The sequence below is a fragment of the Lagenorhynchus albirostris genome, chromosome 7 (genome assembly GCF_949774975.1).
Source record: "Lagenorhynchus albirostris chromosome 7, mLagAlb1.1, whole genome shotgun sequence".
Taxonomy (NCBI): domain Eukaryota; kingdom Metazoa; phylum Chordata; class Mammalia; order Artiodactyla; family Delphinidae; genus Lagenorhynchus; species Lagenorhynchus albirostris.
The window spans coordinates 105,151,524-105,164,911 of NC_083101.1; the positions used below are offsets into that span (position 1 = coordinate 105,151,524).

General features: G+C 40.0%; 1 protein-coding gene across 4 annotated transcripts in view; it reads right to left on the reverse strand.

Annotated features, from left to right (window-relative positions):
* The window catches only part of INTS9 (integrator complex subunit 9), a 111,615-nt gene that overhangs the window by 33,829 nt on the left and 64,398 nt on the right, over window positions 1–13,388 (reverse strand). For all 4 annotated transcript variants that reach the window (XM_060155772.1, XM_060155769.1, XM_060155770.1 and 1 more), the window contains 2 exons: window positions 12,581–12,701; window positions 11,345–11,479 (listed from right to left, as the gene is read on the reverse strand). In XM_060155772.1, coding sequence (XP_060011755.1) covers window positions 11,345–11,479; window positions 12,581–12,701 — 256 coding nt within the window. The remainder of the gene's footprint in view (window positions 1–11,344; window positions 11,480–12,580; window positions 12,702–13,388) is intronic.

Here is a 13,388-nt window from a genome sequence, read left to right on the forward strand (position 1 = left end):
CCCCCCCAAATTTCAAATAGCAGTGCAGCAAACACCTACCATCTGCATTGCTATCTCTGAGTATACATGTCTTTTGATGTATCATCCTTTAGCATTTTATATACACAAGGATATATGGGCTTCATTATTTTTTAAAATAACATGAGTGTGGTTATATAAGTTGCTTTATAACCTGAAAAATACTTCTTTCACACGAATAAAGGAGAAGTACGGTTGTGACAATTACAATGAGTAGCTTCTAATTCCTATTTGCACAGATACATAACACTGCGTGTAAGAGCTTTTCTTCTCAGGCAGAACTAACCTACCTATTTGCACTTCTCCAACACACACACACACACACACACACACACACACACACACACACACACACACACACACACACACACACACACACACACACACACACGTTCATTGTTTCCAGAGAAGGAGGAAAGGAGAAGTAAAGTACAGAGGTTTATAGCAGCTGATGTGTAATGAGCCTGGGAACGTTCATTGTGTGCACACACCAAGCAGAAGGAAACTGGAACGGTGACCAAAAGGACCGAGCTTCACTGGATAGCATATTCAGCTTAAAAGCACAATTTTATAAGAATCTTATTAGAACAAGCCACTAATGATTCACAGGGCTGATGGGGGGTTCAGAGGGCCTAGGAACCTCCTGAAATGGTACACACAATTCCGTGTGCCTGTATACATTTTTCCACAGATTTAATTAGGTTGTCATTTGGGGCCATGACCCCCAAAAGGTTCATTAAGGACTACTGATCTAAACAAAGACTCAGTGGGGAGAAAACTCTGGCACTGAAAACATTATCATCTCTGAACCTCAGCCATTACCACTGCCTTCCTTTGAAAATTAAATGCCCATAATAAAAAACAAAGGCAGTACTACAACATGACTACCACCGAGCTGGACACTGAGATACTTCATGATCAAGTCAGACTAGATGTTCATAGTTTTAGCCCTAAAACTTGGGAGACATTTCTTGTGGATTCCCAGGGCTACTATAAAAAAAGTAGTCTTAAAAGGCTTTTAGTGACTCTCTCCAAACCAAGCTGACACCACCACCATCTCCATTTCACCACCAAAGAGCAAATGCATATATTACTGGTGTCAGTGGTCACTCGCTGAGTGCCTGAAGTGGGAACATTTTGTTTAAACACACAACAGAAAATTCCACTGTGTCCAAGAATCAAATAAAAATACCTTACAAAGTTGACAGTCACAATCAAACTTGTGGAATAAAATTTTGAAAAAGCCTAGGTCCAAGGATGCTGTGGTCTTTGTGCTGGTCCTCTGCTGATTAATTTTTTTATACATATATGTATTTTTTAATTAAAAAATTTTTTTTAGCTGTGTTGGGTCTTTGTTGCTGTGCATGGCTTTCTCTAAGTTACAGCGTGCGGGCTTCTCACTGAGGCTCCTCTTGCTGTGGAGCAGGACTCTAGGCACGCAGGCTTCAGTAGTTGCAGCATGTGGGCTCAGTAGTTGTGGCACTCAGGCCCTAGAGGGCACGGGCTTCAGTAGTTGTGCGTGGGCTCTAGGGCGTGCAGGCTTCAGTAGTTGCAGCATGTGGGCTCAGCAGTTGTGGCACTTGGGCCCTAGAGCGCATGGGCTTCAGTAGTTGTGGCACGTGGGCTCTAGGGCGTGCAGGCTTTAGTAGTTGCAGCATGTGGGCTCAGTAGTTGTGGCACTCGGGCCCTAGAGTGCATGGGCTTCAGTAGTTGTGGCTCGTGGGCTCTAGAGTGCAGGCTCAGTAGTTATGGCACACGGGCTTAGCTGCTCCACGGCATGTGGGATCTTCCCAGACAAGGGATTGAACCCGTGTCCCCTGCATTGGCAGGTGGATTCTTAACTACTGTGCCACAGGGAAGTCCCCTCTGCTGATTAATTTTTACTGGACACTTTGCACAGGGCACGAGAAAAAGGAGATCCAGTTTCTAGGCCCTAGAAGCTTATGACCGAGTTGAAGAGAAAACAAGTATGTATAATCAAAAAGGAGGATTTTCCCAAAAGCCATAAAAAATGTAATTCAAATTTCTTGAGTCTGCACTGAGTATCTAAGTGCCAGGACGAATGCAGACTAGAGGGCTGCGCTAGGCCAGGGGAGGTTACTTGTATATGGTTTTTTGGCAGATGAAGTTTTGGTTCTAGTTTTCTTTCTCTCTTTGGCTAAGGAACTTAAGACTCAATTTCAGGCGGACTTTGGAATGGCTGAGTGACACCCCTCTCCCCCAAACCCCCCACACCAAGACGTCCCTCCTACATGTGCCCTCATGGCCTCCAAGACTCACTATCCCAGCACCAACCACACTGAATTGTAATCACCTGTTTACCTGTCTGTGTCCCCCATGGGACTATGAAGCTCCCTGAGAGCAAGGACTTTGTATCCTTACTTCCTGGCAAGATGCCTGGCACACAGCAAACAGTAAATAAACATTCACTGAATAAATGAACACATGAAAAGAACATGCATTCTGGTAAGCAAAGTGAGAACATTTCATGCTAGGAAACAGGCACTACAAGTCAGGAACATGAGATAAGCGTGTCAACAGCGGGAGGAGGGCCAGGGAGGGCAGAAGGCAGGGGAAGGCAGCCTGTAGATGCCAAACGGATTTATTTGAGAAAAGAAATTAGGAAAAAGAGAGAAAGTATTATTGGTTAAGGGCCTAAAAGGTCAGAATTGTGAAGACTGATAGGCTGGGCAATAAGGAGTCAATGGTCTCAAGCCGGAGGATGACATTTTTAAACAATAAACACAGACAATAGCTGAAGGAAGGGGAGTGAGACCAGACAGACGGAGAACACTTTGAAGGCAGCCCAGACAGACATAAAGGGAAAAAATTACAACTTCATGGCATTTGAGGAGCTGGAAGAAGCAGATCTACACATCATACAAAACAATTAACAGACTTTGGGGAATGGATTGAATATACAGGACAAGGGAGAAAGCAGACTTTAACATGCTCCAAAATCTGAAGTCAGAAATGCAGTCAAAGGGAAATTCAGATGCAGTGATTTAAAAGAATAAGGAGGCAATAATAAGTCCAGCATCGGCAAGCTGCAGGTGTTCTGAGGGTAGGGAAATGATTTAATCTGAGCTTAAAGATAAAACAGTGGCATGTGATGTATATGGAGATCTGCTAGGTACCTTCATCAAAGTACGTAACAGAAATGTCAGTTCATTTGGAGTGAGGAAAAGAGAAGTGGGTCTAGGGCCAAGGCTGGAGGGACACTGTAAGGAATGTGAGAGAGGGGCAAAGACAAGAGAAGTACAAGATGCAGTGAAGAGCTTCCTACCTGTAAAACTCAGGGGTTTGGGAAAGGTTAAGTTTATGGTGCATTCACCCTGTAATATGGCAAAAGATCAGGTAGAGCAAGAAGAGGAATACAACAACAACAAAAAGTTTGCTACAGAAGCCTAGACTAAAAACAATGTCAACAAGAGACTGATGAATGGTGCAGCTGTGAGATGCTGTGGAAAACGGAAAAAGTTAAGTTTGACCAGAAACTGATCACTGTTGAGCTAGAGATGTGAAATAAATCCAGGAGGTAAAAGATGAGAAAGTAATGTTCACAGACCAAGTTGAACAAGGTGAACAGGAGAAATCTCATCATGGTTAAGAGAGAGGCTACGGCAGCAGGTGATGAGACAGTCTTCTGAAAGCCTTTTTCCTTATTAAAACCCCTCTGATTTGCTTAAAGGCAGAAAAGGAGGAATCCGTGAAAAAGTTAATGACTCAATGACGTATGCTTCTTTGATGACAGAAAATAGGAAGTACATTTGGAATCATGAAGCACATCATACCCAGCCTTCTAAGGCCAATTAAAAGCCCCCTCTTCCAAGAGGTCTCCTAATCCCCAACAGGAAGGGGTGCACCCTACTTCTGAATCGCATGGTACTTCACTGGATTTCTGATCTGAAAGGATCAATCACTTCTACCCTGGAGAAAAGTCCTGTGGCACTCATCTTCTTTCTCTATGGTAACTTGTGTAAATCCGGCACCTACCCATCTATGTTCCCCTTACAGCCTAGCACATTTCAGTGCCCAAAGCAGAGGTTTAGGAAATACAACAGACTAGATGACGGAAGGAAGGAATGAATAAACAAGTGAATGCACGTTAAGTAGCATATATTACTTTTGAGAGAAGGAAATCCTCTGCAGAGAGAAGCTGTCTGCCAGAGAAGAAACAAAACAGCAAGTGTGGAAAGAAACAGACAGGAGTCCAGCAAGTTGTTCAGTCTCTCGCCCCTTGCCTCATGGGATCTGCTTACTAAGCCCCATTCTCAAACCAACCACAAACCGTGTGTGGCTCAGCTTCCTCACTGCTCCTGCCCCCAAATATATCAAGTTTAACTTTTACTGGTTGGTGCTACGTTGCCAGTGAGGACAGAGCTTTGCTTCCTCAGGACCAACCTGAGGAGGCCGAGGCTTTGGGACAACTTGGGGCTGCACCCATGGACAGCAACAAGCTTCCTGCCCACAGCCCTGGCAGCTGAGGAAGAAACTGTATGCTGTGGTTTGTCCCAGACATTTTTCCTAAATAGCATTTCGGGGACATGGCTGTGTCCTTTACCCAGGAAGAGTGGGCCCTTCGTGGACATATCCCAGGGACAGCTAGCTGTACAGAGATGTGATGCTGAAGAATGTCAGTCATCTGGTCTCCGTAGAGTAACTGAGGACCAGAGAAGTAATACTTTTCAGGTTGCCCCCTCTTGACGGGTCAACACTCAGCCCAGGCCTGGCTCTCACGCAGTGGGCTCTGATGCTACAGAAGGGACTGCAGAATTGAAGCCCAGGTGTTCCATGGGGACCAGGTTACCAGGGGAGCAAAGGAAGCCTCAACCACCTATATTAACATGAGTTTTGTGGATGCGGGACAATGTCTTTGTGTTGACCTTCATCCCCAGCTCTGCTCTGTGCATGAGGGTAACCATGTGATTTTAACCCCCCAGTTCTGTACCAGGGTAACTCTGATACTCCTAGAAAATTCCCAAGGACTGAACCTGATTGACTGTAAGATCCCCATGAAGCCAGGTCTGGAGCAAGAAGTAGCAGCCTACAGATATTTCCATCAGAAGACTAAGGACTAGCTGAAAAATGCTAACATGTACATCCACATGAAGATTTGGAGCAAGTCACTGATTTATTACAATAAAATAAAATACAGTAGAAAAACCAAAAAGACAAAAAAACCTTTTACTGCAGAGCATCTAGATTAAAGAATTGCATAAACAATAACAAAACATTTGGGGAATTCAGAGGGAAGAAGAAAAATATAAAAAAAAAAAAAAACAGCAAAACAACCCAAGCAACTGCCTGAGCTCTAAAAACCTGATTCAAGGACTCCAAATTTAAGATATTTTCTTTAGATTTAAGGGAAGAATCTACATTTATTACTGCCAAAGTCTTTAAGACCTCAGGAAAACAAACCAGGAGGAGCATCTCCCTGAACTCCAAAGGGAGAAGGATAGGAAGGGGAGACAGAGTAAATATGGGCAGTGTGGGGTAGAAGGAAACATTCTCTCATGCCAGCTACCAGCCTCCTCCAACCCCAAGGGCAAGAAGGAATTCCCACTGTGAACATCAGAAGCTTCAGGGAATTGATTGGGTAGAAATTCTCAATTAATTAAAAAAAATTTATTTCTTACAAAAAAGAAGATTCTTTCCAAAGTTCTAAGTCAGGGATTCTTAACCTGATGAATAACAATGGGCTTCTGAGCTCTATAAACTCACAGTCTCCAGAAAATAAATGTAAAACCTTGTGTAGGTGTGCAGATTAAAAAAAAAAAAGTTCTCATCAAATTCTTACCACCAGGCTTATGGGTCCATGACCCACAAAATGTTAAGAACCACTGTTCTAAGGCAGAAGTTCCCAAATGGAGAGAAGTTTCCTGCTCTCAAAACATCTCTAGCCTCATTCTTCCTGATAGCCACCACCCATCTACTAAGATGTTCTTAGTGGTTCATGGCCTCATAAGGTTTACCTCTTGGTGAACATTCCTCAAGTATTCTTGAAAAAAGAAGAGTAAATCTCGAAGGCTTATGAGATTTATGCGAAATAAGGTTGGGAAGAAAGAAAAAATGAACAAAGTTCACTGTTGTCTAAATATGCAATATATTCACCACCCTACATATATTTTAAATAACATGAGACTAAATTTCTAGACACTACTGACAATGGTGGGCAGGGGGGGAAGGTGGGAGGAAGGAAGAGGAAAAAGATGGGAGGGACAAGAGGAAGGTGTGGCTCTGGAGGGAGAGATACAGACAGTGATAAGATACTCACAGGAAGGACAAATGAAGGAATAACCTGGAAGAATAAAAATAAAATATATATGGATAGCTAACAAGAATCTACTGTATAGCACAAGGAACTCTACTCAATATTATGTAACAACCTAAATGGGAAAAGAATTTGAAGAAGAATAGATACATGTATACATATAACTGAATCACTTTGCTGTCCACCTGAAACTGATATAACATTGTTAAATCAACTCTACTGCAATATAAAATAAAAAGTTAAAAGATATATATGTCTTCAAACTTGCAGAAGGAAATTTAGACTTCTAAAAGAAGGCAAGAAAACATGGGGAAAAGAATGAAGTAAACAAAAAAACATGAAGATGGCAAAAATAAGCCCCCAATACAATAGTGATTATAAGAAACATAAACGGTTTCACTAATCAAAGAGACTCTCTAGATTGAAAAAGGAAAAAAAAATTCCCTTACTATGTTGTCTACAAGGGATTCAGTAGAAAAGGACACAGAAGGAGTGGAAAAAAAAAAAGGGATGAAAAACACTAGCAGGCAAGTATGGAAGGGGAAAAAGTCTCCTGGTTTTTTACGTAGTTTTGATAGAGAAAAAAAAGAAAACATCCTGATAGAAGGAATAATTGATCAATAAGACACAATGATCACATGAACATATATACTCCTGAGTATACAGCTTAAAAATATAAAAAGCAATAATCAGTAAAACTATAAGGAGAAATAGATAAATCAACAAATAACACATCCTTTTCAGAAACTGGTAGCTAAGGAAAGATAGGAGACTTAAAAACACAACAGACTCAAATGAATAAATACATACAGAAGAAATTTTCACTCAGCACCGAATACACAGTCTTTTCCAACATATGTTGAACATATACGAAAAAGGATTGTGTTTCAAAGTAAGCCAAACAAATTTCAAAGAATCAGTATACTCTTATTATAATGTAAAAGAAAATTAGAAAAGAATCCTGAAATGTAAGTATAACATGACAAAAGTCTTGTCTAACGCTAAGTCTAACCATACTGGGATAGACTAGAAACAAACAAAAGTATACTATAAAATAACCTTTGGTTATTTAAATCAGGAACATTAAGAAGGAAATTATGATATGCTTAGATATGAATGACAAAGCACTTCATATCAACATTTAACAGTTAAATGATACTGAGAGAAACTGACAGCTTTAAGTATACTTATTGGAGAGCAAAGAAAGACTGAAACAAATGAGCTAAGTATTAAAAGAAATGCAGCAAGGTACACCCAAGGAAGGAAATAATAAAGGGCAGAACAGAGAATAGAAATACAACAAAAACCACTGAAAGCAAAAATTTTTCTTTGAAGAAAATCAGTAATGTAGGCAAACCTCTGGCAAGTCTGAACAAGGGGAAAAAAAAAAGACATAATGAAAAAAATTTAGAATGAAAATAGAATTACACAAAAGTTTAAAATATAAATTGTACACATATAATTGCATGTGTATGATTTTTGAAAACCTAGGAAAAATGGACAAATTTCTGCAAAACTGGCATACCTTTGACCCAGAAAATATAATTCAATAGCTATGAAAAAATTAAAATGGTAATCCCACACTTAGACAATTTTATGGGGAATCTGACTTTCAAGAGAAGATAATCCCTATCTTGTAAATTTCTGGCCATCAGATAAAGAGGGAAAGGTGCCCAAATCATCTGATGAGACCAATGTACCTTGATTCCAAAAACAAATGAAGATAGCACAAGAAAATAATGTATGGGTCCATTTTTCACGTATGGATACAGATTATAAACTTCAATAAAATACTGACCAAATGATTCCAGGAAGGTATTTTGAAAAGAATAAATTATATGATCAAGTAAGATTTATCCCAGGAATGCAAGGATGGTTACATGCGAGAAAAGTTAACATTACAATTCACTACATTAATGGTCTCAATGAAAGAAATCACATGATTAACTCACAGACTCAGAAAAAGTATTTGATAAAAATAACAGCTATATCTGGTTTTAAAAAACCAGAAAATTAGGAACAGAGGAGAAACTCCTTAACCTGACAAATAAAGACATGTAAGCATCATATTTAATGAAGAGACTAGGAAAGCGTTCCCTTTAAAATCAGATATAAAACAATGATGCTGCTATCATCACTTCTGTTTAACATGGAACTAGAGAGCTTAGTTACAAGATGGGAAAAGGAAAAGATACAAGGATTGGAAGCTTAGTGACAAAACTCTTACTTCTTTGCAGATACTACCATCAACAGATAAATAGCAGAATTACTATGAGAATTCACCATGGTTGCTGAATATTAGATCGATTTAAGAAATTAATACTGAGACGGTGTGCTCAGTAAAGGCTAGTTCTCTTCCTTTTCCATTTGGGATGCTGTACTTTTTTTGGCCTCAATTCTCCAAACATTCTTATTCAAGACCATTTTTCCTCCTTCCACTGTTTCCCACAGCTCAGTCTTTAATCCTCAGCATGTTATATATTTAAAAAAATCTGATGGCTCTCCAATTTGTCTCCAGGCTTGCCTTCAAATCCAGCTTCCAGCTCTGCATTTCCATCTGTCCAATGTTCTAATTCCTATTCATCACACACACCACCCCCTTCTGAAACTAATGACCGCAGCCGCCTCCCCACCCCCGCCAACTCCACCTTGTCAACTGGATTAGTGTCATTATCATCATTCTCAGTGTCATCCAGGCATAAGATCTTTGACTTGTATTTTTCCTTCCCCGAAGACAGCGGTTATTCAAGAAATGTTTGTTGAATTAAAGATCTGCCAATGTTTCTTTAACTTACATTTCCATTCTTACTGTTACAGGCTTAATCCAAAGCCTCATTTCCATATGCTTATTAGATCAGTATAGCTGCCTGCCACATTCTTCCTAGGTCATGGGGTTCCACTACTAAAGCCGATCGGTGATTGGCCCTTTTCTATAAAGTCAAAAAGTATAACTGCCATGATAGGGTGTAATCAGCCACAAACAACCCATGAAGCAAATGGGTGTGACGGTATTCCAACAAAACATTATTTACCAGAACAGGTGGTGTGCTGACCTCTGAAGTAAAATATCAAGTTTTTTCAAACCAAACCTTTCCTTATCCCTGCTAATTCAATATAGAATCCAATTATCTGGGTAAAAGAAAATCTAATTTACTTTCTTTTTAACATACAATAGTGGTTGCCAGCTAGAAATTAAAATTAATTACTTAGGTATGCTGCTCATTACTTTCAAGACCTTATTTTCCCTTTAAATTTACAGACCTTGTAAATATAATTTACTGGAAATTACATCAATAGTATTGCAAAGGCAGGACAAATTGGAAGAGTTGGCAGCCAAGTAATCTTTCTGTCTTTTATGGGAGAATATATCAGGAATGATAGAAGCTGCCAATAAAAAATTTGTTTCAATGAAGCAGATTAGGATGACATTGATGGGCTTTTGATTTCAATAAGCGGGAAAGGCCAAGAATTCTGCTAGCTATAGGAAAAAATAGCCACTTGTTCCCTCTAGACCTTGAAATGAAACTTGATTATAAAAAAGGTACAAAAACAATGCAGAGTGGCAGCTCAGAAGAATCCTACTGTTCTGGACTTACAGCAGTCATTCTTTTTCCTATATTAAAATGGGACATGGGCTCCCCCAAGTTATCTATCTATCCATCCATCCACCCATCCACCGGCTAACTAACAATATCTAACTAACAATATCTAATCTCCCTTGCCATCCTTTACAAACATGGAAAGAACCAGGATCTATGAAATGAACAATAAATTCTTTACAAATACCTAAAATAGAATAACTAACATTTATAACAATATTTATGCACTTAGGTGCTTGCCAATGTGACTGATAATGAATGACTACCTAAAACTTTCCAATAGCTTCAGTCTATACATTCAAATAAAATCCAAATTTCTCATCATGGCATACAAAGTCCTACATGGCCTGGTGTCTGCTAACCTCTTGGACGTGTCCTGATCATACTTAGTATGCTGCAATCACAATGGTCTCCTCTGCTCTGCAGACATGCCCAGTTTGTTCTGGTGTTAGGCGCCCTTCATCTGCCACGTCCCTGTGATGCTTTGTCCACAGCTTTACATGCCTCATTTCTCCAGGTCTCAGTTCCAATAAGACTGTCCCTAGAAGCTTCCTCTGACCATCCAATTTAAACTAGTCTCCATCACTCTATATATAACTCTGCTTTGTTGTTTTCAGTACTTGTGTCAGAATCTGGAATTACGTTGCTCATTTATTTTCAGCACACCATTCTCTCTCTATACATCAACAAAGGCAGATTCATGAGAAGGGACTTTGTCTGTGGGTCACCACTGAATCTCTAATACCTAGGTGAGCGCTTGACACATAGTAGGCCCTTAGTAAATATTAAGTAATTAATATTTATTGAGTAAACAAGTGATCAACTCTGTTACACTCATCAGGCTCTGGTTATTGGAAGTGTTGGGAAATCTCTAAATCCTAGAGGTGACCTAAAGGCAGCAGGATCTTACAGAGGAACTATGGACACGAATACTCTAACTCTGATAAACAGGAGGACATAAAATCTCAGGTAAGCAAGATGAGTAAGCTCTACAGATCTGCTATACACTGTCGCACTTACAGTCAACAATCATGTATTGTACAGTTACACATTTATTATGAGGGTATATCTTATGTTAAGTGTTCTTACCACAATACAAAAAAGAGTGTTTGGGCTTCCCTGGTGGCACAGTGGTTGAGAGTCCGCCTACCGACGCAGGGAACACAGGTTCGTGCCCCGGTCCGGGAAGATCCCACATGTCGCGGAGCGGCTGGGCCCATGAGCCATGGCCTCTGAGCCTGCGTGTCCGGAGCCTGTGCTCCGCAACGGGAGAGGCCACAACAGTGAGAGGCCCGCGTACCGCAAAAAAAAAAAAAAAAAAAAAAAAAAAAATAGTGTTTGTAGAAACTGAAATTAGGAAGATTTAAAAACAGCTGATGGTACTTTGGACACATTCTGAATTTAGGGTTAAATAACCAAAAAGCTGAGCTGTTAAAAGAGAATTTAGAATTACCTGGGGGTGTGTGGTAAGCAAGGAGGATCCAGAGACGTAAGACACTTTCTCATAATGGGACTGGATAATCCAGTTGGAGCTTCCAAGGGCATAGCCAGAGCTTAAAGGAGTCACCTGGACTGCACCAAAAAGTTCCTAGAAAAGAACCACAATAAGAATGTGTGATGAGCATTCAGCAGTACAGTCATGCCAGATAAGTTCGCAGGGAAAAATAACAGACACATTCTTCTCCACTTAGAAACTATTTTCAAGTGAACCAGAAAGTTTAAAGTAAAACAGAAAGATGATGGAGACCATTTGGGAGACACATCCGACAGTCTTTACTTGTCACATCTCTGAGAGATTCAGTCTATCCACATGGCACCAGGCACCTAGGCCTCACTCATTAAAAGGCAGAGATGCTATATTATGAAACAGACCGAAGAGACAAATACTTCGGTTTTCTTCTTCTTTTTTTCCTTCCCTTTTTAGGTTAGGAATTAATATCTTGGTTGTTCTGTACTTAGTGGCTCTGGGCACAAGTTAACAGGAATGGGAACCCTTATCATGATCAGGTCAGAGCTCAAAAGTTATACTTGCCAAATTATTTCTTGATCTCTTTTATTCTGTTTCCTGTTTCACTAGTCCAAAATCCGTAAAGTGGTGTCACTGTTCTAAAGTAAGCAGGATGAGATGCCTTTCTCCTGATTCATTACATGCTAGCTAGCGATGGGGAATGTAAGGGTTAGGAAAGAGTGCCAATAAGAACCTGGGAAAGATGGAGGAAAACAACAGATGTTCTATCTTTTCACTATGTACTAGTACAAGATTTGTAGTGACTGAGTGGCTTAAAAAAGGAAACTAGGGACTTCCCTGGTGGCGCAGTGGTTAAGAATCCGCCTGCCAATGCAGGGGACACAGATTCGAGCCCTGGTCTGGGAAGATCCCACATGCCCTGGGACAACTAAGCCCGTGTGCCACAACTACTGAGCCTGCACTCTAGAGCCCCCGAGCCACAACTACTGAAGCCCGCGCTCCTAGAGCCTGTGCTCTGCAACAAGAGAAGCCACCGCACGAAGAGTAGCCCCCGCTCACCGCAACTAGAGAAAGCCCGTGCAGCAACGAAGACCCAACACAGCCAAAATAAATTAAAAAAAAAAAAGATACTTAGAAAAAAGGCAGTATAGGATCCTTCCAAAGAACAACAGTATGAATCGGAAGCATTCATCAGTCACTTAAAATCATATTAACACTCACAATTTTCTGAGAATATCCCACCAGCTGGATTTTACTAAGGGCAGAGTTCACCTCTTGCATTGTATAGCATCTTCTCCAGGTTGATACTTCTACTGCATCCTTGAGAGGAGAAGGCAGCAGCCTGCAAATGTATCATAAAGTCAGTTCTTACCTATAGAGGATTCTGTTCAAGTAATTTGTCCATTTAATCTAAGTTGTCCAACTTACTGGCATATCTAAATGTTCACAGGACTCTGTTATAATTGTTTTTTTTTCTGTAAGGTTGGTAGTACTCTCCCCTCTTTCATTTCTGACTCTAGTAATTGCAGTATTCTCTCCTTTTTTTCTTGGTCAATCTAGCTAAAGGTTTGTCAGTCCTGTTGATCTTTTCAAAGAATCAACTTTTGGTTTCATTGATTTTTCTCTATTGTTTTTCTATCCTCTATTTTGTTTATCCAGCATATAGCTGGGTCTTCTTTTTGTCTTTATTTTTTTAAACCCATGTGATAATCTCTGTCATTTGACTGAATTGCTTAAGCCATTCACATTTAATGTTATTACTGATGTAGTTGGCTTATGTCTGCCAATTTAATTTTAGTTTTCTATATATTACATATCTTTTTTGTTCCTCTATTCCTCCCCTACTACTTTTTAAAAACAGTAAGTGAATATTTTCTGATATAGCCTCTTAATTCCTTTCTTGATTTGTTACTTTTTTTTTTTAGTTATTTCCTTAGTGGTTGTTCTGGGGCTTATCATATACATCTTAATATAGAGCATTTCTGTATGACACCTCACATTGTCTTCCCTGTTCACAAAAGATAAATGA